The sequence below is a fragment of the Ovis canadensis genome, chromosome 14 (genome assembly GCF_042477335.2).
Source record: "Ovis canadensis isolate MfBH-ARS-UI-01 breed Bighorn chromosome 14, ARS-UI_OviCan_v2, whole genome shotgun sequence".
Taxonomy (NCBI): domain Eukaryota; kingdom Metazoa; phylum Chordata; class Mammalia; order Artiodactyla; family Bovidae; genus Ovis; species Ovis canadensis.
This window is the reverse complement of record NC_091258.1, coordinates 77868845-77894182: the sequence shown is the minus strand read 5'-3', so window position 1 is coordinate 77894182 and position 25338 is coordinate 77868845. Positions and strand designations below refer to the sequence as shown.

Below are 25338 nucleotides of genomic sequence, written 5' to 3'. Positions count from 1 at the left end.
CCCCCACCCAATGCTCACAATGTGTTAAAGAGAAAGTTGCGATTCTGTGAGTACCTCTAGTTCACTGCCTCTGGCTTCAGGCAGTATTCAGTATAAAGCTGTAATTATTGATTTTTTAAAATCTCATACCTCTCATATTCTAAATGCTTTCTTCTCTGTAATCACCCTCTGTGTGTTTTCAGTTTTCTAGCTTCGTTGAGGCTTTCAGCGGCTAAGTCAAAGACCTCTCTTGGTAAATGTTACGTTGCACTTGAAAATATGTGGGTTATTCTTGAACGTCTTTTGGTATTGACTTCTAACATAATTCCACAGTGACGAGAACAGACTCTGATTTCAATACCTTTAGATCAAGAAATTTTTGCAACTTGATTTATGTCCCTGGATATGTTCCAGTGTTTCCTGGTTTACACTCTGTGGGAATTTGAATAGAATTTGTATCCTGCTGTTGTGTGAAAGCTGATTCAATCTTGATTATGTTGAATTGCTTCATAGTGCTTTTCAGGGCTACCATATCCTTCTACTTCTGTCTATTCATTCCATTAATTTTTGAGTTTGATGTTGAAGCTCCATATGAAAATATTAATTTACCTACTTAAAAAATAATGGTAATATACAGTGGGACGTTTCATGGAAAAAGACCCTGATGCTGGGAAAGATTGAAAGCAAAAGAAGAGGGCAACAGAGGATGAGATAGTCGGACGGCATCACCATCTCAATGGACGTGAGTTTGAGCAAACTCTGAGGAGCTGGTGCAGGACAGGGGAGCCTGGCGTGCTGCAGTCCATGGGGTCACAAAGGGTTGGACATGACTGAGCAGCTGAACAGCAAGTGGAACTACACGTAACCTCGTTCTGTATTTTCCAAGTCTCCTGTAAACGCGTTATCATGCTTTCATAACTTAAAAAAATGTAAAAGAAAGAACACACACACGCAGCAAACAAAGACTCTCATACCAATAGATATCAAAGCTGGGTCGAGGATGTTCTGGGCTCCTTTACCGCAGACCCCCAGGACGCACAGCTTGTTGTGAGGATTGGAAGGACCAAGGCCGTGTGGCTGGTGGAGCAGGGTGCTGAAGAAACATGCCTCCTCAAAGCTGGTCCATGCCCCACCCGGGCGGTGGCCCTCCACATCTGGGTGCCCTCCTCCACCAGACAGAATAAACTTGGTCCCACACCTAACTAGCTGTGCTCAGGTTAACCTCTGACTTGGCAGGAGTGGTGAACCAAGCCCTCTCCATAACAGCTGTTGGCCCAACTCAGTTTCACTTGCAAGCAGGTAGAGGAGCCCGGGGTTGGATGTCTTGTTCGTCTACACTGCGGCATGATGTTATCAGGCTGCGCAGCGGATTCTCACCTCCTTTCCGGGGTTTGCCTGGACAGTGTGCAGGTACCTCCCCCTCTTCCTTGAGTAGACATCCGAGCCGGCCGGCGTGTGCACCGCGCTACACAGGTGCCGCTGCGCGGAGCCAGCACCGCAGTCCGCGTGGGTCGCCTAGGCGACAGGACGCGAGCCTCCGGATGCTGCTGCCACACCACGAACCTGGGTCCTCCGCCCGCCTGCACCCCCGGCCGCCAGCTTCAGACCCCGACCGCGGCGCGGCCACACACCCCTCTGATGCCTCGGTTCCCCCATCTGTGTGGTGGGGTGGCCACAGCGCTTGTCTCCTTGGGTTCTGACTATTCAAGGACGTGACGGCTTTGAGTGCTTGAAAGCGGGGCCTGGGGGCTGGCACTTGGCACGGTATTGGCAGAGCCCCGTCCTCAGACCCCAGTTTCGGGGGAGACACCCCCACCTCCCCTCCTCTGGTCCCCTCGCCGGTCTGGCTGCAGACGTGGCCTCTCCGAGCCAACTTCCTCTGCCAGGTGTAGCCATACGGACCCCGGGGTGCGGAAGGAGGCGCGGCCAGAGACCGCCTGTGAGGGTCACTGCTCTGCGGGCCAGAAGGGCAGGCCTCTACCTTCATCTCCAGGGCCGGCCCCTTCCGGGAGCGTTATCAGCCCCGTCCCACAAGGTGGACGCTGAGGCCTGAGCGCTTGCCCTCGGCACCCTGGAGACCACCTGGAGGCCCCGCCTCCACCAGGTGTTAATGGTTTCGGAAGGTGGGGCCCGGATCCGGCTGCAAACACCTGCGGGGTCCAGCTAGTCGCCTTCCCAGACCCCCTCGCAGCCACATGGCAGGGCCCCGTGGCCTGGGTCTTGCTGCTCCAGGGGCTAGCAGAGCGAAACGAGGGCCATGACCGAGTGGGGTTCTGCCAGCAGAAGCCCGGCCAGGCTCGGGCACTGGACGCGCGGGAGCCCAGGGGAACTCACCCTGTCACCTCTCAAAGGCTCATCGAGTCTCTAGGCTCAAGGACAAGGGACCGGGCCCTGGGCTGTGCCGACTCCCCGGGCCCTGCCAGCCGGGAGGGGCCCCGGTGGGGCCCACCATGCCCCTCCCCGACGACAGCTTGGACAGAACGCAGGCGCCAGCGGCTGCACAACTCGTCAGCGGCTTTATTAACACTCTCCAGACGCTGGTCAGCGGCGGTCTCCGGCACCTGTCCTCCTCGGGCCTGCCTGACAGGCCGGTCGCAGCGCAAGGACCCACAGCTCGGATACCCCTGCTGGAACCTGGTCGTCCTGTCGGAGCCGTGCCGCTATCCACCGTCCTGGGAGCGGCAAGGGGCGGTCTCCCCGGGCGGGACGAGACGCAGTCCCCTCCCTGCAGACTCCTCCAGCCTGGGACCCCGCCCCTGCCCAGGTCCTCGACTGGGCTCCGGGTGGGGAGGGCTGCAGAGGCGTCCTCGCAACGCAGAGACTGCGAGGACGAGGGCGGGGCGGGGGCTGACCCAGAGAGTGAAGTTCGGGGCATCACGCGACAGGGCTCAGGCACCGGGGTGCGGAGCCAGGGCAGAGGCGCCGGGCGCGCGGCCGGAGCTACCCCAGGGGCCAGGGCGGGAAGGGCGTGGCGCCCTCGGGGCCCGGGGCCGCGCCGCCCGCGCAGGCCGCGCGCCCGTGGGTGCGCTGGTGGCGGAGCACGTGCTCGCGGCGCCCGAAGCCCTTGCCGCACTGCCAGCAGGCGAAGGGCCGGGCGCCCGAGTGCGTCTTGCGGTGGCGCACCAAGTGCTCGCGCCAGTAGAAGGTCTTGCCGCACTCGCAGCAGGCGTGCGGCTTCTCGCGCGCGGGCAGCGGGCGCAGAGCCGGGCCCGGGCCGCCAGGGTGCGTGCCGCGGTGGCGCCGCAGGTGCTCCTTGCGCCGGAAGGCCTTGCCGCACTCGGGGCAGGCGTGCGGCTTCTCGCCCGAGTGGCTCTGCCGGTGGCGCAGCAGGTGCGCAGGCTTCAGCGAGGCCTTGCCGCAGTCGGGGCAGGACGTGGTGCCCGGGGCTGCCGGGAAGGTGGGCAGGCCGGGCGCAGGCGGGGCTGGCGGCGCCGGCGGGGGGCTGCCCGGCTCCTGCTTGTAGGGGCGCGCGGCCTGGGCGTCTGCCGTCGCCGGTTCCTCAGTCCTGGGGGCCGCATCTCCTACAGGTAAAAGCGCAAAATCAGGACGGCCATGGACTGGCTCATGGATGCTGGGGCCAGGATAGTTCATGGATGGGGCGTGAACCAACAGGTGCAGGGACGGAGGGCAGGGTGGTCACGGCCTGGGTGGATGGGCAGGGGGATGAACGGGCACTGGGGGTGCATAAGCTGGGTGGGTGGACGGGCTGGTTGACGGGTGGGGCACTAGAAAGGCTGGTTCAAGGATGGGGAGACAGGATGGCTCCTGGATGGGGGGTGGACGGACTGGTTGATGGAGGCTGGACCAGCTGGCTCAGGGATGGCGGGGGGGGTGGCGGTGGAAAGACCAGTTCACGGATGAGGGGAGAGGATGGTTCGTGGATGGGGAGGTGGAGAGACTGGTTCATGGGTGGATGGAAGGACTGGTTGATGGATGGGGAGCGGGCTGGGGGAAGGATGGATGGGCCGGCAGGTGGGGAAAGACAAGCTTTGAGGGGATGGACAGAGGCTGCCAAGGAGGCGCCTGGTGAGAACCAGGGTGCAAAGCCGGGGTCAGGCTGCCGGGACACAACCCTGGCTCAGCAGGCGCCCATCCCGGGTGGGTTAGTCTCTTCTGTGCCGGGCCTCCTGCTGCAGGGAAAGGCTGGTGATGCCAGGGTCTCGAGGCCGCCACCGGAGGTCAGCACTGCAGGCGCTCCCGTCCTGTCTGACCCCCGGCCCCGTGTGCCAGCCCTCCAGGGCGGGGTCCGGCACAAGAGGGTTGGTCCATTGAACGCGTGAGTGACGGACAAGTGGGGAGCGTGGTGCGGAAGGAGGGGCTGCTCACCTGAGGGTGTCGCCCCACCAGCTTCCTCTCCCACGCCGACCCCGGAGCCTCTGGTCGCATCCTGAGGCGCCCTCGTCGCTGGTCCCTGGAACCAGAGACCCCACGTGTCCAGCTGAGAAGCTGGAGCCCCGCCGCCCGCCCTCCGGGTCCTGCCGCGGGCTCTGAGGGCAGCGGCCGCCGGGCTGGGGTCCTCCATGGACAGGCTCGTGGAGGCCCACATGGCGAGGCCTGAGACCTCCCACCAAGCACCTCGGCAGCGAGTCCTCCAGCCCCCGGCAGCCTCCTGAGGGGCCCGGGCGGGCGCCCCTCACTCCCGACCCACGGGGCCGGCGGAGACCAGGAGCGCTTACTGCTCTGGGCCACTGCGCTTCGGGCGGTTTGCTACCCGACAGGCAGACCACTGATGGAGCCGCTTTAACCCGGCTTCTAGCCTCGATGCCCTGTGCCAGCTCCAAGCCAAAATCCAGAAGGAAAACACAGAGGCCGTTTTCAACCCAGGACCAAATTAAGCAGCTTCCCCAGCTGTCCCGTGGACGGCTCTGAGCAGTGTGGCACAGCCAGAGGCCCATGGTTGAGAGACAGCCTCAGACCCACAACTTCTGGCTCCTTTACGCTCTGGTCGCGGCTCCTCGAGGAGTCTGCGTGGAGTCGTTTCTCCTGGAAAGGCCTCATGGGCCTCCTGGTGGAGTCACTCACTGGACTGCCTTCCCAGGTGGCTCAGTGGGCAAGAATGTGCCCACCAATGCAGGATTCGTGGGTTCCATCACTGGGTCGGGAAGATCCTCGGGAGTAGGAAATGGCCACCCACAGCAGTATTCTCGCCTGGAGAATCCCACGGACAGCTCTGCGGCAGGGAGAAACTGGCCCCAGGACAACTTTCAAGTGCGCAGGAGGCCAGTCACACTACAGCCCCGAGGCTGCGGGGCTGAGCCTCTGGGCGCAGCAGGACCCGGCTGCCCCAGGAGGCCTGCCCTCTGCCCCCGTCTGCTGGGCAGGGAACGCTGGGCCGGCTGGTCCCGCCAGACTGGGTCCTGAGGCCACGCCGGGCGCTGAGGACCTAACTTACGGCGCAGGCTCCGGCCCGTGCCAGCAAGCGCCCACATGCGGCTGAAGCGCGCCCGCACCTCCAGGCAGGAAGCTCGGGAGCACTCCAGCTGGCGCTCCTCCGTGTGCCCCGCCACAAGCTGTCGCCCAGGGCTGGCGCTGCCCCCTGGGTCCCGGGAAGAGCCTCCCGGCCTCTCCCTGCCACCTCTCCTCAGCAGTTAACCCGTGTCCTTCAGCTAGGACCAACCACAGCTGTGGGCAGGGCAGGGTCAGTCCTCAGGGTGGTCCAGGGGCCCTGAACTTGAATCAGTCATCAGAAGGGTGGGCCTGGGGCAGTGTTAGTCGTGTCCGACTCTCTGCGACCCCTTGGTCTGCAGCCCGGTAGGCTCCTCTGTCCTTGACCGTCTCTTGAAGTTTGCTCAAGGTTGTCTGTGCACCCACCGTCCCTTACCGCCAAGGCAGGCCTGACTCTTCCCCCCACTGCCACCATACCATGGGCCTCAGGGTTCGTGGAGCCTGTTGAGGGTGTCTCTATGGGGAGCTTGGTGGGGGGCTGGGGGCAGGGGGCAAGCATGGGGGGAAGGGGAGGGGAGGGAGGACCCGGGGGCAGGGGGTGGGGGAGGAGGGATGGGGGTAAGGAGGGAAGGGACAGGGGAGGGGACAGGGGTGAGCGTGAGGGGAGAGGGAGGAGGGACGGGGGTGAGGGAGGAGGGACCCAGGGTGGAGGGGGGCAGGGGGTGGGCATGGGGGAGGGAGAGAAGGGACCCAGGGCGGAGGGGGGAGAGGTGAGCATGGGGGAGGGGGAGGAGGGACCCAGGGCAGAGGGGGGCAGGGGGTGGGCAGGGGGGAGGGAGAGAAGGGACCCAGGGCGGAGGGGGGAGAAGTGAGCGTGCGGGAGGGGGAGGAGGGAGCGTAAGGGAGCAGGAGGAGGGCGGGGGTGGGTAGGAATGGGGTAAGGAGGGAAGGGACAGGGGAGGGGACAGGGGTGAGCATGGGGGAGGGAAGAGGAGGGACCCAGGGCGGAGGGGGGGAGGGGGCGAGCGTGGGAGAGGAGGGGGACCTGGGACCCGGGGGCAGGCGGAGGGCGGACCCCGGGCTCACCCACAGCTCCTCCAGCAGCGCCACGGCCTCCTCGCCGCTCTGCGGCCGGCGGCTGCACACCCAGGCCTGCACCTCGGTGGGCAGCGCGCTCAGGAACTGCTCGAGCACCAGCAGCTCCAGCATCTGCTCCTTGGTGCGCACCTCGGGCCGCAGCCAGGCCCGGCAGAGCGCGCGCAGCAGCCCCAGAGCCTCGCGGGGCCCCGGGGCATCGCCCAGGTGGAAGTGGCGGAAGCGGTGCCACGGCGAGTCGGCGGTCAGGCCCTCGGCGGCGCCTCGCTCCTGCTTCACGGGGCCCAGGCCCAGCGCCTCCATGGGGCCGGCGGCGGGGTCACGGCGCCTGCGGGGAGCGGCCGCGGTCAGAGCGCCCTCCGGCGGGGGCCCCACATGGGAGGGCTGGCCGCCCCATCCCGTGCCTCAGTTTCCCCCCGCCCCCCGAGATGAAGGGCTCGCCCGCCGCTTGTGGGCCCGTCCCCACTCTCCCCCACTCCTGCGTCCTCCCCGCAAGGACCCAGCGAGGCCGCGCGCACGGAGGCCGCTGGTGCCCAGGCACCCGGGCCTTGTCATCAGCACCTCCTATGCTGGTGGTCGCACCCGATGCTACACCCCGGAGGCGGAGGCTGCCGGCGCCCCAGTGCTCCGCGCCCCGCCTCTCCCTCACTAACCAGGGTGGACACGAGCATCCCCCTCCACCCCTGGGGCACATGTGGACGCTCCGGCCCCAACATGACTGTACGTGGGGCCGGGGCTTCGAGGAGGATGTGGGGGTAAAGGGAGGTCGTGCTGGGGCGCAGGGTGTGGCTGTCTTCACAGGACAGGACAGCTCTGCCCCCGACCTGGGGGGACACAGCGGGAAGGGAAGGCAGGGTTCGCAGGCGGGGGAGAGGCTCTCCCCACACCCGTCCACCTTTCCTGATCCCGGCCGGATCCCCGCCTTCCCAGCCACAAGGAGCAAGTGTCTGTGGTTGAAGCCGCCTGGTCTGCAGTGGTCAGGCCTCGACACTCACAGGGCCCCCAGGCACAGTCTGGGAGCTGGGAGAGGCTGGGGACTGGCTGTAAGGCCCTCCACCCTCCCAGTGGAGTTGCTGGACTGCCTTCCCAGGCAGCTCAGGGGTCAAGCAGCTGCCCGCCAACGCAGGAGACGCAGGAGACCCGGGTGCGATCCCTGGGTAGAAAATGGCAACCCACTGCAGTGTTCCCACCCAGGGAGCCCTGTGCCACCCCGCTTCCTCATCCCTTTCTCAGAGTGGGGGACACAGGCAGGCAGGGGCCTCGGTCCTGAGGACTGAAGACACAGAGCAGGGCTCCAGGGCGGGGTGATCTTGAATGGTCTGGGGACATTTCTGATGGCCAGATGGGGGTGCTGGGAGCGGCACAGCTGGCATCTAGCCAGCGGAGGTGGGGACACTGCGGGGGACCCTGCAGGGACCAGAACGGCTCCACCCCAACAGAGAAGGACGCAGCCCCCAAATAAACCCTGCCTGGAACCACGGTCCTCAAACAGTCCAGGGGCCCTGGAGTTCCTTCGGGGCTACCTCGAGGTGAGAACACGCTTCCTGACCGAGTTACCAGTCCCTTCCCCACCTTCTCTCCCGAGCATGTGGTAGGCCCCCCACCCCCACCCCCACCCCACCCCGGGCCTCAGCAGAGAGCAGAGGCGGCCGTGGGAACCCAGCTGTTCGGGTCACAGAGATGTGCAAAGACAAGTGATGCCATGCTTCCAACTTTTCGTTGGGAAGACACGGTTATTCATTTAAAACCCGTTATGGGGCATGGGAAAAACTGGGAGATTAGGATTAGCACATACACACTACCGAATACAGAACAGAGAACTGATGCGGAGCTAGTGAACAGCGCCGGGAACCGGACACGAACAGAATCTATAGAAGAGCGGATGTGTGCGCGTGTCACTGACTCACTGCTCTACAGCAGAAACACACTATTGTAAACCAACTATCCGTGCGTGCGTGTTAAGCTGCTTCAGTCGTGCCGACTCTTCCGGACCCCATGGGCTGTAGCCCGCCAGGCTCCTCTGTCCGCGGACTTCTCCAGCAAGAAGACTGGAGGGGGTTGCTAGTTCCTCCTCCGGGATCGCCCCCACCCGGGACTGAACCCACATCTCCCAGGTTTCCTGCACTGGCAGGTGGGTTCTTTACCACTAGTGCCACTTGGGAGGCCCCTTAAATCAGCTACGAAAGTGAGTCGCTCACTCGTGTCCGACTTTGCCACCGCATGGACTGTACAGTCCATGGAGTTTTCCAGGCCAGAACACTGGAGTGGGCAGCCGTTCCCTTCTCCAGGGGATCTTCCCAAGGCAGGGATCGAACCCAGGCCTCCCGCGTTGCAGGCAGATTCTTTACCAGCTGGGCCACCAGGGAGGCCCTAAGTCAACTGCACTCCAATAAAAAAGAAAAAAAAAGAGAGGAAAAAAAGTGCTATTTGTGTTAACATGTGGAAAAGTCAACTACCGCTATTTCTAAATGCATTGATTGCTATTATGAGATTTTCTCAGCCTTCCCTTCTGAGATGACACAGAGATGTGAACAAGTGCTTTGGGTTGCGTCTTCAAAAATTGTTTAAGATATAAAGGGGTCCTGAGCTTAAAACCTTTGAGACCACTGGCCCACAGCCTGTTTTTAAATTAAAGTTTTACTGGTGCACAGCTGTGCGCATCTGCTGTGCAGGGAGGATCCTCTCAGACTTAAGCTGGCTTGATCAGCCAGCTAGTAAGTGGCAGGGACCGAACTCATGCTGGCCTTAAAGCGAGGCTGCAAGGGGAGCAGCAAAGGGACAGAGTGGGAGACGGGGATTAGCAGACACAAACTGGTACACACAGGACAGAGTAACAAGGCTCTACTGCGCAGCACAGGATCCCAGTCCATCACGATGCGGTACAGCATCAATCCTGCGGTGGACCAACATGGAAAAGAGCATGAAACAAGGCTGCAGCAGTGCATAACTGAATCACGTTGCTGGACAGCAGACATGGAACACTGTGAATCAACTAAACTTGCATAAAGTAAGTTTTTAAAAAAATGCAAAAACGGGGGAGGGAGGTTCCAGAGGCAGGGGACATATGCGTGCCTATGGCTGATGCACGTTGATGTATGGCAGAAACCAACACAATATTATAAAGCAATTATGCTTCAGTTGAAAAAAATTATTTAAAAAATAGTTACAAAACAAAACAAACGTTTAAAAAAAGACGGAAAAAATAACTGAGAAGGCGCTGGATGGAGCGTGCCTGCCTGACAGCCACTTTTGACCTGGCCAGAGTTTCGCAGCCTCTTTCACCCAGATGCCACCAGTGTCTCCCCAACTGTGACAACCAAAATGTGTCCCGGAAACGTCCACGACTCCCCGGCGGCGAGGGCAAGGGTACAGTGGGCCCTGCTGGGGAGCCACCGGTCCACTGGACCAATATTTACTCAGACCAAAGGGCCACCTTCCCAGCGAGTCGTCCTAGGACATGGCGCGCCACCTTTTACGCTCTGAATCTTCCGTCCCCGGGGCTACAAAATGGGGAAAGTCGGACCAACCTAGACGTCTCAGAAGTCAAGACGAACGGAAAACAAAAATGCTGCGGGGCGCGCGCGGGGGCGCCAAGACAGCCTTCCACCAGCCTCCGCCCTGCCCACTCCCGTCACTCTGTGCGGTGCCGGGGACACCGCTTCCAACAAAAGCGCCGGCGCTGCACCCACGCACCCGCGGGAGCAGGGGCTGGAAGAGGAAATAGGAGGCGGGCGGCAGGGCTGCCGCAGACGACCGGGAGAGCAAACACAGCCCTGCAGCGCGGCGCGCCCACCAGTCAGGCTGTCGGGGGGAGAGGGGGGCACGCGTCCCCACGCAGGAGAGAAAGGAGGAGGGCAGCTGACCCCGGCCCGGGGAAGGCGCAGCTCCGCCTAAGTGCCGCCCAGCTTGCAGAGACTCGCGCGCCGGAGGGCCGCCCGCACCCCGCCCGCGCCGGGCCCGCCCCCTCCCCGGAGCCCCTTTCCGTAAACCTCTCCGACCCGGTCCGTCCCCGCCGGCGCCCCCAGACTCCCAGGCAGGGCCCTCCCCCTCCCCCCTCCGACCTTCCCCCACCCAGCCCCTCTCCTCTTCCAACTCTCCCCACCCCGCCGCGGCGTTCTCCGCCCCCGGGAGCCGCACCCCCTCCCCCTTCCGCCCCTCCCCACCCCTCCCCCTTCCGCCCCTCCCCCTCCTCGCCCCGCCGTCTTCAACTCTCCCCGCCCCCGGGCGTTCTCCGCCCCTCCCCCATCCCTCCCCCTCCCCCACCCCTCCCCCTCCCTCTCGACTCTCCTCGGCCCCGGGACCCTCACCCCCGCCCCCTTCCCTCCCCTCCCCCTCCGACTCTCCCCGCCCCGCCGTTCTCCGCCCCCGGGGCCCGCACCCCTCCCCCGTCCCGACGCTCCCACCCCCGTTCGCGCTCCCAGCCCCCGGCCCCCTTTTCATCCCTCCCCCACCTCCGCCGTTCCTCCCTCCTCGGACCTCCCGCCGGCCCCCTCCCCGAAGCTCATCCCGCCGGGCCCCTCCGACGCCTCCCTCCTTGCCCCCCTCGCTCACCTCACTCTCCCGGGTGAGGCCCCCCAAGCCCCCTCGGCACCTCGCGCATGCGCACAGCGCTCACCAGGACTCCATGCCCCGGCAGGCTTTGCGCCAAACTTGCCTATCCCCCTCCCCCCAACGCTCCCAGACGCCCCGCGGCCGCTTCGCCCCCGGCAACAACCCCGCCGCCCTCACCCAGAACAACATCTCCCAGGGAGCACCGCGGCAAAGGCGGCCTCTCATTGGCTCTCGTCTCGGCAACCTCCCCCCCCATGCCCGTCCCCGGAAGGTGCCGCCGGCGCCAGAACTACACTTCCCAAGATGCACCGAGGCGCCGCCAGGTTTTGGACTACATTTCCCACAAAACACACACACGGGTCCTCGCCCGGGCCCGCGCGCAGGCACCCCCCCCCCACCCGACCCCGGGCAGGCGCAGGTGCGCCGAAGGGGCCGAGGGAGGAGGAGCCAGCGCGGCGTTGCCGTGGAAACCGGAGCGGCCGGTCCGGAAACGGGGCCCCTGCAGCCCAGAAATCCGTCGGCGGGGAGGAGGCGCCGAGCCGGAGCTGCGCGCTGCGTCTCCTTGACAACGGGCCGCGCGTCACCCTCCCTCCCCACCCCGTGCGGACGCAGCTGCTCTTCCGTGTGAGCCTGGTCCGCGGGTCCTAGACTTCAATTGCCTCCTCGCCTTTGAGTCGGGGAGGGGGCTGTCTGCAAGGTCTCGACTGGCCTCCGGGGTCCGGGCCGCAGCCTCCCCATCTCAGACCCGGGAAGGAGATGCACAGACGGGCGCAAGACCGAGGCCGGCCGGGAGCCGCGCGGACCCCGGGCTCAGTCATCGCCCGGGGCCACACCTCGTGTCCTCGGGAAGGGTGAGGCGGACACGCCCCTCGCCCCCACCTCCGCCTCCGCCTCCGGGGCTGGTGCGCAGACGGGGTGAGACAGTGGCTGGCGCGGAACCAGCGTTCACCAGACGGACACTTTCCCCCTGGTTTCACAAGTGGTCAGTGGCTGAGTCAGAACCTGCTGTCCGAGAGCGGGGTGAAAACCACCCTCCTCACTGTGGCCTCACGGACCTTGGCCCACCGCTCCCCTCTTGCCCAGTGGGTTCCAGCCACACCGGAGTCTCCTGCTGACCTTTGTTCCCACTCACTTCCGATTGCCCACTCGACGTCTCCAGCTGGAGTTTTTAAAGAGGCATTTCAGACCTTGAGGTGGACAGAGGAGACTGTTTCGCCCCTCCCCCCTGACAAAGAAACTTGCTTTCGCCCGTTTTCTGCAGTCTTAGGAAATGAGTCTAAAGGACTTCCCTGGCGGTCCAGGGTCCAGTGGTTAAGACTCCACGCTTCCACTTCAGGTGCATGGTTTCGATCCCCGATGGGGGAACTAAGATCCCACAAGCCAAGTTAAAATTAAAAACACAAACAAAAACCAGTTGGGTGGCATTTAGGACGTTCACATCGTTGTACAAACCATCACCACCGTCCATCTCTAAAACACTCCTTATCTTGCCAAACAGACCGACCGCACTCGACTCCCTCGTTCCCCTGCCTCAGCCCCTGGCAGCCCCCATTCTACTTTCTGCCTATGAATGTGAATATTCTGGGCACTTCATGTACGTGGAATCATACAGTACTTGCCTCTTGTGACTGGTATATTTCACTTAGCATGTTTACCCCTATCGTGGCAGCTGTCACATTTCCCTTCCTTTTTATTTTAAGGCTGAGTAATATCCCATTGTATGAATAGACCACATTTTGTGTATCCATTCCTCAGAAGGCTCTTCCTAAAACTTAAACCTTTGGAGTTCCTTGGTGGTCCTGTGGTTAAGACTATGAGGTTCCACTGTAGGGGGCACGAGTCCAATCCCTGCTTGGGGAACTAAGATCCTGCATGCTCCCTGGCAAGGCAAACAACAACAGCTTAAACCCTTGACCCTGGCCTGCAAGTTCCCACAAAATAGGACCCCTTCATAGACCCAGGATTCCTCCAGCTTTGGGGCAAATCAGGAGTGCGAGGGCTTGCCCAGCAGAGTAAGGAGTCAGTAGATAAACATTCCCTAGTGGGCTTCCCTGGTGGCTCAGACGGTAAAGAATCTGCCCACAGTGTAGGAGACCTGGCTTCGATCCCTGGGTTGGGAAGATCCCCTGGAGAAGGGCATGGCAACCCGCTCCAGTATTCTTGCCTGGAGAATCCCCAGGAGCCTTGCTGGCTATAGTCCATGGGGTTGCAAACAGTCTGACACGACCGAGTGAGTAAGCACAGCACAGATAAACATTAGCTAATTTTCACTTTACCTATGGTTGAGGCCGGAGAAGGCGATGGTGCCCCACTCCAGTACTCTTGCCTGGAAAACCCTATGGACAGAGGAGCCTGGTAGGCTGCAGTCCATGGGGTCGCTAAGAGTCGGATACAACTGAGTGGCTTCACTTTCACTTTTCCCTTCCATGCATTGGAGAACGAAATGGCAACCCACTCCAGTGTTCTTGCCTGGAGAACCCCAGGGACAGGGAGCCTGGTGGGCTGCCATCTATGGGGTCGCACAGAGTCGGACACGACTGAAGTGACTTAGCATAGCATAGCATGGTTGAGTCAGTAAGGAAAGCGTGCCCAATCCAGACGCAAAGTTCACCGCACCCCACCCCCAGCCTGCTGCCATGTAATGAAATACCCTGTTTCACCACAGAATCTCCTCTGCTTATCCCTTGTCTGATTCCTGTGTGCTGGGCACTTGTATATTATTGTTAATATAAAGACAGATGCTGGGGCAGGCTCAGGACACGGGCAGATTCCGGGTCCATCTGGAGCTTCAGTGTCGCACAGTGGGTGTGTCAAGGTTCAGAATCCGCTCCAGCACCATCTCTCTCACACACACACACACACACACGCGCGCACACCCCGTGCTCACCTCCCTAGCTACAACACGTCAGTGTTTTCATCTGAACTGTAGGTGTTTTCATCTGAACTGTAGGTGACCTAGCACGCAGATGTATTCCCAGGTGGTGCTAGGGGTAAAGAATCTACTTGCAATGTAGAAGACACAAAAGACATGGGTTCGATCCTCAGGTTGGGAAGACCCCCTGGAGGAGGAAATGGCACCCCACCCCAGTGTTCTTGCCTGGAGAATCCCATGGACAGAGGAGCCTGGCGGGCTGCAGTCCATGGGGTGATAAAGAGTCTGTCAGGACCGAGGGGCTGAGCACACAGACCGCCTTCAGATTCCTTATACATATGCATATATGGCAGTATGATGATTTGGCTGCTCTGGGCTCGGCTGTGGCATGCAGGGTCTTCGCTTGCGGTGCGCAGGCTCTCCAGCTGTTGCACACAGGCTCTAGAGCGTACTGTGCTATAGTGGCCAGGCAGGGCTTAGTTCTCCATGGTATGGGGGATCTTAGTTGCCCAACCAGGGATCAAACCCGTGTCCCCTACATTACAAGGTGGATTCTTAACCACTGGACCACAGGGAAAGTCCCATCTTCAAATTCTCTTTTTTCAGGGGGGGTGTAACTTGAGGTATTTTAGTGTTAAAAATGGAGAAGGCGATGGCATCCCACTCCAGTACCCTCACCTGGAAAATCCCATGGACAGAAAAGGCTGGTGGGCTACAGTCCATGGGGTCTCGAAGAGTCGGACACGACTGAGCGACCTCACTTTCACTTTTCATTTTCATGCATTGGAGAAGGAAATGGCAACCCACTCCAGTGTTCTTGCCTGGAGAATCCCAGGCACAGGGACAGGGGAGCCTGGTGGGCTGTCGTCTATGGGGTCGCACAGAGTCGGACACGACTGAAGCGACTTAGCAGCAGCAGTAGCAGCAGTGTTAAAAAAATGAACACCAGTGATATTAAAGAATGTCACTTCAAGTATATTTCAGGTGCCCTTTGAGATAAGAAAATATTGTGAAAATCTGCATTTGAAGTTGACTTTGGTAGATGCTAGACCCATCTTCAAATTCTTAATGCTTTTTTTTTTTTTAGCGTGACGCTCTGCATTTTCACTGTTCACTGGGCCCACAAATTAAGTAGCTATTCGCATAACATCGCCTTGATGAGTTACGCAGTACCCACGCATGGCGGCCGTTTCTCCAGTGCTCAGGTGTACTGTCTATGGCCGAGGAATAGAATAAAAGGATTCTCTGGATGTCTCCCCTCCATTTCTTCACCCAGTACTATCGTACCTACTAATCAGTAATCAAGTCACGTGTCACCTCCTCCAAGAAGCCCTCCCTGACCATGCCCACTGCAGTAAACCTGGACGAAGGGCCTCATCTGAGCCTCCACAGTGTCCCTCCTCTCTCTGTCTCTGTGGGTGTGTGGCTGCTCCGCCCACCCTCTGGTGAGGAACTCATCAACACAGATCCAGTGCTTGCCAGCTCCTCGCTTGGGGCCTGCTCTTGAAAAGAGGAAATAAGCATGGGAGGAAAGAAATTCTTACCCTACTTCCCAGGCCCGAGGGCAAGAATTCCTTTGGCAGCAAACCTAACCGTACCCCACCAAAGCTCCCCGGCTCCTTTGTAGCGCCAATATAATTATTACTCAAAATAATAATTAACGCTTTCTTTCTGTCTGGTCTTTAAAGTAAGGAGATCCAGCAGGGCGCGAGGACGTTGAGCTCTCCCCTGGGTCTTTGGGAGCGCCCGGGAGGCTCAGGTAACGTTCCTGAATAAGCAGGTGACAGATGAGCCCCTGAACAAGGGAGGGGACAAGTCCTGGGATGAACGGGGCAGTCTGCACCCACCTCGAGGGCTCCGGGGCAGGGAGTGGGGGCTGAATTCGAGAGTGAGTCATCCTCCCCTTAGGAAACACTCAGGATAAATAAGGAAATTAGGAATGAATTGCTTAATGATGGGATCACGCTGCCCCCATTATGTTATTTCACCGGCACACTCACCCAGGGGAGAAGGCAGAGCAGATCAGAGCATGAGCCCATTTTACAGTCGGGAGAACTGAGGACCTGCGAGATGAGTGGGCTTGGCCCAAGTGACCCAGTGGGAGAGAGGCGGCGGGGGCGGGGGGGGGTGGGGGGGGCTCGATCCAGGCTTTAGGCACTGCAGTGGAGGGTGGGGTGCAGGTTCTTCGTTGGCTGGAACACACGCCCCGCCCCCATCCCTCCTTTCGTGGGCGTAGAGACGGTGAGCAGGGCCTGCAGCAAGAGGTTTAATTTTTCACCACTCTGGAGGCTAGAAGTCCAAGATCACGGTGTTGTGGAGCCCTGTACCAAGGTCACAGGACTGAAACCCCTGGAACTGACTAAGCCCCATAGCAACTGTGGCCGTGAATCTACAGATCTAAACGGCCAATTCCCTGACCCCAGGCTGTTCAGCCGCTAAGTCATCTCCAGCTCTTTGCAACCCCATGGACTGCAGCTTGCCAGGCTCTTCTGTCCTCCACTGTCTCCTGGAGTTTGATCAAACTCGTGTCCATTGAGTCTGTGATGCCATCCAGCCATCTCATCCTCTGTCATTCCCTTCTTCTCCTGCCCTCAATCTTTCCCAGCATCAGGGTCTTTCCAGTTGAGTCGGGTCTTCGTATCAGGTGGCCAAAGTATTGGAGCTTCAAGTTCAGCACCAGTCCTTCCAGTGAATATTCAGGGTTGATTTCCTTTAGGATTGACTGGTTGGATCTCCTTGCTGTCCAAGGGCCTCTGAACAGTCTTCTCTAGCACCACAGTTTGAAAACATCAATTCTTTGGGGCTCAGCCTTCTTTAGGGTCCAACTCTCACATCTATACATGACTACTGGAAAAACCACAGCTTTGACTAGACGGACCTTTGTTGGCAAAGTGATGTCTCTGCTCTTTAATACGCGGTCTAGGTTTGTCACGGCTTTTCTTCCGATCTTCCTGATCCCATATTAGGTGAAATGCCCACCCTATTACTCACCCTGTCGCATCCTAACCGATCACCTAATGCCACCCTTCCAGTCTATAAACATCGACTACTCGCTCAGGAGAGGTTAGCTCTCCCTTGAGCCGGCCCCCTGTTCCAACAGTATCGCCCGCTCTAACAGACTTTATCCTTCTCTCATTCTGCCTCATGTCTGGAAATTCTTTTCCAACCCATGCACAGACCAGGACAGGTGTCGTCAGAGTTGGCTTCTTGCAAGTCCTGATTTTGAGTGCTTGTTGGGCATAAACCCATTTGCTTGGTAGGAGAGTTCGAAAGTATGGAATTCACATACAAGGAGGATCGACTACTTTTTGGGGTTTTACCTGGAGTAGTTGCTTTACAATGTTGCGTTAGTTTCTGCTAACAGCAAAGTGAATGGGCTCTATGTATACATATGTCCCCTCCCTCTTGAGCCTCCCCCCACCCTTCTAGGTCATCAGAGCGCAAGCTCTGTGCTACAGAGCATCTTCCTGCTGACTATCTATCTGACACTTGATCGTGTAGGTACCTCAGTGTTGCTATCTCAGTCCCCCCTCCCCCTTTCCGAGTCCGAGGATGGACTACTTTTTAGGAAAATAATAATAGTTTCTCGTTTCATTGGTCAAGAGAGAATCCCAGCCAAACCCAGAAATAACATTCTTGTAAATATGAGATACGGGTCCCTGTGGGAAGTGGCCATTCCCCAGAACCACTTATTCTGGGCTGCTGTGGTCCTCGTGTGCTGTTCATCGGCATCCCACAGAGCCCCCGACACACACACGCACACACAGACACACAGTGCAGCCTGGCGCTGAGAATGACCACCTGGGAGATCTTAGCTCCCCGACGAGGAATCGAACCTGGGTAACCTGGCATCCCTGGTGGCTCAGTGATAAAGAACCCGCCTGCTGACGCAGGAGATGCAGGCTGGATCCCTAGGTTCAGAAGATCCCCTGCAGAAGGAAATGGCACCCCACTCCAGTATTCTTGCCTGGAGAAGCCCATGGGCAGAGGAACCCGGTGGGAGTCAGGGAGACAGTAGGGGGATCAGATGCCGAGCCAGCAGCCCCAAATTTATCTTCTGTCCTGTGAGAATGTCGGGAAAAACTGCCAGACATAAATAAACGTTTATTTTTAAACGAACTCTTCCGGCAACAAGAGAGTGTTCCCTTTTAAACCTCATAATCATTTGGAATTTACGCTGAACTTTTTATAGCTCTGGGAACAACCCGCCAGTCTAAGAGGAAAGTTTAATGGGTTTTATAGTTTGTTTACACCAACCAACGCCTGCGCCTGCCCCCACCTCTCGTTAACTTTCTCCTGACGGTTTTGCAGTTGCCAAACCAGGTCTCGCTGGAAATGAACTGAAATCTAGAGGATCTGAATGTACTTTGCTTCTTCAGTAATAAGGATCCTATTTTATTTTGTAATGAAATGTATTAAAAGCTGGTTGGATTTATAGTTAAGGAGGTCTTTGGGGGGTTTTGCTGTGTCTTATTTATTTCTCTGGTCCATCTTTTCCCCCTTGGGTGTCAACCGTGTTAGGAAGGGCAGTGAATAACCAATTCAGTCTCATTCGGGGATTCTTACTCTTTTACAGATGGAGTTAGAAAAGCCTGTTAAGGAGACCCATGTAGTTCCTTTTCTGAGAACCTGTTTATTTATCTGGCTGTGCTGGGCCGTCTTTGCCGCGGGAAGGCTTTTCTGTATTGTGGTGTGTGGGCTCCTCATTCCAGCGGCTTCTCTTGTTGGGGAGCGCGGGTTCCGGGGAGCACGGGCTTCTGTGGTCGTGGCGCGTGAGCTCAGTAGTGGGGGCACACGGGCTTAGTTGCCCCGAGACCTGTGGGATCTTCGTTCCCAGACCAGGGATAGACCACATGTCCCCTGCCCTGGAAGGCATATTCTTAACCACGGAAGCATCAGGGAAGTCCCCATGTTTCCTTTAGAAAGGAAGTTGCCATGGTCTGGATATTCACGTCTCACCAGCATTTCTGTTGAAATCCTAATGTGGCCGGATGCCTTGGTGTGTGTGTGGGGGGAGGTCTCTGAGAGGTGATTAGGTCATGAGGGAGGTGCCCTCAGGTACCAGAATTAGCGCTTTTATAAAAGGGACCCCAGAGAGCTTGCTAGACCCTTACACCATGCGAGGCCACATCGAGAAGGTGCTGGCTGTGAGCCAGGAAGGTGGTGGTGGTGGGGGGGCCTTCACCAGAAGGCAACTGTGCTGCAACCTTGACCTTGGACATCTAGCTTCCAAAGCTGTGAACAATGCATTTCCATTGTGGAGAAGTCACGCAGGCTGCGGTGTTCTGATAGCAGCCTGAATGTACTAGAACAAGACTGATACGTTCGTGTGTGTGTGTGTGTGCGCACATCTTCCTCTATCTCTCACATCTGTGTGTGCTCAGTTGCTCAGTTGTGTCTGACTCTTTGTGACCCCAGGGACTATAACCTGCCAGGCTCCTCTGTCCACGGAATTCTCCAGGCAAGAATACTGGAGTGGGTTGCCATTCCCTTCTCCAGGGTATCTTCCTGACCCAGGGATCAATCCCAGGTCTCCTGTGTTGGCAGGCAGACTCTTTATCATCTGAGCCACGAGGGAAGCCGAAGAATCCTGGAGTAGGTAGCCTATCCCTTCTCCAGGGGGACTTCCCAACCCAGGAATCAATCCCAGGTCTCCTGTGTTGGCAGGCAGATTCTTTACTATCTGAGCCACCAGGGGAGCAGAGGAGTTGTTTCATGGGATTACTGGGAGGACTCGTTGAGATCAGGTAAGTGAAGAGCCCGGCACTGTCCCCATGGACACACTTTAGCTGATGTTGCTAACTCCTTGCACAGTGATGAAGCTAAGGTGAGGAAGCGCCTGTGAAGCGCCCAGCACGCCCACCTGTCACCAGCCTGGACCCTTCCTTGATGCCTTCACTATTCTCCCAGAATCCATTCCCTGGTCTCCGGTAACTGCACCCAGTTTTCCTGGGGAGCCGAATCGGTCACCTCTTCCCAACTCCTCTTCTACCTGGTTTTGGGGAAGCTGGGTCGGTAGGAGAGATCCTGTGACTCAGGACTGGCCAATCAGAACAGCATCCCCCCCCCCCAGGCCACTGTGATTGGTTCAGGCCACCCAATCAGATTTAACCAAATAGACCGTTTGCCAGGACAAGTGAGAGAAAGGCGCACCAACTTTCCCCACCTAATTTTTAGAGAGGTAAGCACAGCTTGGAAACTGCTGGAGGCTATCTTGCCAGCATGTGAATGCCTAGAATGAAACAAAATGGAGGCTAGCAGAGCCCAGAGATACGCGGCAGGAGACTAGTACTTGGTGACATTCTTTGAGCTCCTGGATCAAATCACACCTGAAGGTGTTTATACATATGGACTTTTTTGGATGTTATGTAAGCCAACACAATGTTATTGCCCTCCCCCCTTTTTGTTTTTGGCCTCAAACCTATTTGAACTGTGTTTCTGTTTCATGCAAGCCGAGCCCTAACGGGTAAAGTCCTCCTAGTTTGTGATCGGATTTCTGGGGATTGGAATCTTTGAAATCTGCATGGAGCGGCCACACACTTGGGTCATAGAGCTCCAAAGCATTAGGGCCACAAGGGGCTTTTGAGGAAACCCCAAGCAGTGACCAGAGGTTCAGAGCCCCATAGATGTGGGATGGAATCTCTGCCCTGTCCTTGCTCGCTGTGGGTTCTGGACAAAAAGGGGTTGTCATTATAATGGGGATGGTACAGCGAGGTGGAGGACGGAGGAGGTATGTAACCTGGTTGAGTCAGGAAGGATGAGTAGGAATTACTGAGGCAAAATGAGAGAGCACAGCAGAGGTTAAGGGAACAGTGAAAGCAAATACCCAGAAGTGGGGAGATGGCAGCACAGCTGGGGAAATTTCCAGTAGCTTCTGTGGCCATGGTCTAGTGTCACTCTGGGGGCCGGGGCGGCTCTGAGAGTCTAGACCCATGGGCCAGAGCCACACACTGGCAGGCCTCGGAGCTCAGTCAGCTGTGGCTGCCCCTGAGGGTGATGGGGAGCCACCGGAGGGCTTCAGACAGTCATATCAGGGTGATGGTGACCGACAGTCATGTCAGGGTGTTAGACACAGTCGTAGCAGGGTGACAGAGACAGTCATGTCAGGGTGACAGAGACAGTCGTAGCAGGGTGACAGAGACAGTCATGTCAGGGTGACAGACAGTTATGTCAGGGTGTTAGATACAGTTATATCAGGGTGACAGACACAGTCATATCAGGGTGATGGTGACAGTCATGTCAGGGTGTTAGACACAGTTATAGCAGCTTGACAGACACAGTCGTATCAGGGTGACACACAGTCGTGTCAGGGTGTTTGACAGACAGTGATATCAGGGTGACAGACTGTTGTGACAGGGTGGTAGACACAGTCATATCAGGGTGACAGACAGGTATATCTGGGTGTGTATGAAACCTCTTTCTGAGCCTGAAATGAGGCAAGACTGGAGCAGAGGGGACAGGACAGTCAGGAGTGCACTGTCCCCTCTGTCCCCTGCGGCCTTCAGCACCTGGGATGCACAGGGGAGGTGTGGAAATCTGGGGACATCAGTGACGCAGAGGGTGGACAGATGTTATAGGAGCACCCGCAGTGTCCCCTCGGGAAGGACGGATACAGAAGCTGAAGCTCCGTATTTTGGTCCCCTGATGCGAAGAGCTGACTCACTGGAAGAGACCCTGATGCTGGGAAAGACTGAGGGCAGGAGGAGAAGGGACGACAGAGGAGGAGATGGCTGGATGGCATCACTAACTCAATGGGCATGGGTTTGGGTGGACTCCAGGAGTTGGTGCTGGACAGGGAGGACTGGCGTGCTGCGATCCGTGGGGTGTCCGTGTTCTGGTGAAAGCTCTCTTCAGGGCAGTAGGCGGCCAGTTTCTTGCTGTGTCCTCACATAGTGTAAGAGGCCAGGAAGGTCTCTGGGTCTCCTTTTTAAATTTTGCTTATTTATATATTTTTTTGGTCACATTGCACGGCATGTGGGATCTTAGTTCCCTAACCAGGGATCAAACTGGTGTCCCATGCATTGGAAACTCGGGAGTCTCTTTCTTTGACACCAAATTCATTCAAATTTATTAACAGACATTTAAAATAGGAAACTATCAAAATAATAGACAAAAACATAGAAAATCTACAAGATCTTGGGTTTGGTCTGTAGATCATGGACTTTGAGTTTTAACACACAACACAAAAAGCCAGTCCACAAAAGAAAAAGGTATTGAGGACTTTATAGGGTTAAAGATTTCTACTCTGAAACACCTTATTCAGAAAATCAAAAGACAAGCCGCAGACCGAGAGGAAAATATTTGTAAAACTTGTACCTGATAAAGGATTTGGACTCAAAATACAGAAAGACCTCTAAAACAACTCCATCAAAAAGGGAAAAGGATCTGGACACCCAGCCAAAGAACATTTACAGATAGTAAAAATCATACAAAAATATGCCCCGCATCATAAACCACTGTTGTCATTGCCGCGTTGTGCCCAGCTCTTTGCGACCCCCTGGACTGTAGCCTGCCAGGCTCCTCTGTCCATGAGATTCTCCATGCAAGAATACTGGAGTGGGGTGCCATGCCCTCCTCTAGGAAGCTCAGAGCATCACCTCAGGGACTAGGTTTCAACATAGGGATTTTGTGGGGACATATGCAGACCATAACACCATACATTACAACAGTAAATGGCAAGTTTGTTTCTCTTTAAACTTTTGATTACTGCAAACACACGTAACATACAACTTACCATCTAGGTGTTGCAAGAGGGCATCAGAGGGCAGACGCAGTGAAACCACACTCACAGAAAACTAGCCAATCCAATCACACTAGGACCACAGCCTTGTCTAACTCAGTGAAGCCAAGCCATGCCCGCGGGGCAGCCCGAGACGGGCGGGTCATGGTGGAGAGGTCTGACAGAGCGTGGTCCACTGGAGAAGGAAATGGCAAACCACTTCAGTATTCTTGCCTTGAGAACCCCATGAACAGTATGAAAAGGCAAAATGATAGGATACTGAAAGAAGAACTCCCCAGGTCAGTAGGTGCCCAATATGCTACTGGAGATCAGTGGAGAACTAACTCCAGAAAGAATGAAGGGATGAAGCCAAAGCAAAAACAATACCCAGCTGTGGATGTGACTGGTGATAGAAGCAAGGTCTGATGCTGTAAAGAGCAATATTGCATAGGAACCTGGAATGTCAGGTCCATGAATCAAGGCAAATTGGAAGTGGTCAAACAAGAGATGGCAAGGGTGAACGTTGACATTCTAGGAATCAGCGAACTAAAATGGACCGGAATGGGTGAATTTAACTCAGATGACCATTATATCTACTACTGCGGGCAGGAATCCCTCAGAAGAAATGGAGTAGCCATCATGGTCAACAGAAGAGTCCAAAATGCAGTACTTGGATGCAATATCAAAAACAACAGAATGATCTCTGTTCGTCTCCAAGGCAAACCATTCAATATCACAGTAATCCAAGTCTATGCCCCAACCAGTAACGCTGAAGAAGCTGAAGTTGAACGGTTTTATGAAGACCTACAAGACCTTTTAGAACTAACACCCCCCAAAGATGTCCTTTTCATTATAGGGGACTGGAATGCAAAAGTAGGAAGTCAAGAAACACCTGGAGTAACAGGCCAATTTGGCCTTGGAATGTGGAATGAAGCAGGGCAAAGACTAGTAGAGTTTTGCCAAGAAAATGCACTGGTCATAGCAAACACCCTCTTCCAACAACACAAGAGAAGACTCTACACATGGACATCACCAGATGGTCAACACTGAAATCAGATTGATTATATTCTTTGCAGCCAAAGATGGAGAAGCTCTATACAGGCAACAAAAACAAGACCAGTAGCTGACTGTGGCTCAGATCATGAACTCATTATTACCAAATTCAGACTTGAAGAAAGTAGGGAAAACCGCTAGACCATTCAGGTATGACCTAACTCAAATCCCTTATGATTGATTATACAGTAGAAGTGAGAAATAGATTTAAGGGCCTGGATCTGATAGATAGAGTGCCTGATGAACTATGGAATGAGGTTCGTGACATTGTACAGGAGACAGGGATCAAGACCATCCCCATGGAAAAGAAATGCAAAAAAGCAAAATGGCTGTCTGAGGAGGCCTTACAAATAGCTGTGAAAAGAAGAGAAGCGAAAAGCAGAGGAGAAAAGGAAAGATGTAAGCATCTGAATGCAGAGTTCCAGAGAACAGCAAGAAGAGATAAGAAAGCCTTCTTCAGCGATCAATGTAAAGAAATAGAGGAAAACAACAGAATGGGAAAGACTAGAGATCTCTTCAAGAAAATTAGAGCTACCAAGGGAACATTTCATGCAAAGATGGGCTCGAAAAAGGACAGAAATAGTCTGGACCTAACAGAAGCAGAAGATATTAATAAGAGGTGGCAAGAATACACAGAAGAACTGTACAAAAAAGATCTTCAAGACCCAGATAATCACGATGGTGTGATCACTCATCTAGAGCCAGACATCCTGGAATATGAAGTCAAGTGGGCCTTAGAAAGCATCACTATGAACAAAGCTAGTGGAGGTGATAGAATTCCAGTTGAGCTGTTTCAAATCCTGAAAGATGATGCTGTGAAAGGGCTACACTCAATATGCCAGCACATTTGGGAAACTCAGCAGTGGCCACAGGACTGGAAAAGGTCAGTTTTCATTCCAATCCCAAAGAAAGGCAATGCCAAAGAATGCTCAAACTACCGCACAATTGCACTCATCTCACACGCTAGCAAAGTAATGCTCAAAATTCTCCAAGCCAGGCTTCAGCAATACATGAATCGTGAACTTCCTGATGTTCAAGCTGGTTTTTGAAAAGGCAGAGGAACCAGAGATCAAATTGCCAACATCCGCTGGATCATGGAAAAAGCAAGAGAGTTCCAGAAAAACATCTATTTCTGCTTTATTGACTATGCCAAAGCCTTTGACTGTGTGGATCACAATCAACTGTGGAAAATTCTTCAAGAGATGGGAATACCAGACCACCTGACCTGCCTCTTGAGAAATCTGTATGCAGGTCAGGAAGCAACAGTTAGAACTGGACATGGAACAACAGACTGGTTCCAAATAGGAAAAGGAGTACCTCAAGGCCGTATATTGTCACCCTGCTTATTTAACTTCTATGCAGAGTACATCATGAGAAACGCTGGACTGGAAGAAACACAAGCTGGAATCAAGATTGCTGGGAGAAATATCAATAACCTCAGATGTGCAGATGACACCACCATTATGGCATGAAAGTGAAGAGGAACTAAAAAGCCTCTTGATGAGAGTGAAAGAGGAGAGTGAAAAAGTTGGCTTAAAGCTCAACATTCAGAAAACGAAGATCATGGCATCCAGTCCCATCACTTCATGGGAAATAGATGGGGAAACAGTGGAAGCAGTGTCAGACTTTATTTTTTGGGCTCCAAAATCACTGCAGATGGTGACTGCAGCCATGAAATTAAAAG

At 56.3% G+C, this 25338-nt stretch overlaps 1 protein-coding gene across 8 annotated transcripts; it reads right to left on the bottom strand.

Annotated features, from left to right (window-relative positions):
- Positions 1 to 2473: 2473 nt before the first annotated feature.
- On the bottom strand, positions 2474 to 11857 carry ZNF444 (zinc finger protein 444). 8 transcript variants are annotated; one of them, XM_069552219.1, is made up of 4 exons: positions 11678 to 11857; positions 6451 to 6787; positions 4306 to 4390; positions 2474 to 3500 (listed from the first exon to the last, which is right to left on the bottom strand). In XM_069552219.1, exons 1-4 carry the CDS (start codon positions 11746 to 11748, stop codon positions 2920 to 2922), a joined length of 1074 nt encoding a protein of 357 aa, XP_069408320.1. In that variant the 5' UTR covers positions 11749 to 11857; the 3' UTR covers positions 2474 to 2919. The 8 variants fall into 8 exon arrangements, with proteins under 8 accessions (XP_069408320.1, XP_069408322.1, XP_069408321.1 ...); XM_069552221.1 differs by lacking the exon at positions 11678 to 11857 and adding an exon at positions 11188 to 11253; XM_069552220.1 differs by lacking the exon at positions 11678 to 11857 and adding an exon at positions 11011 to 11211.
- Positions 11858 to 25338: the final 13481 nt, after the last annotated feature.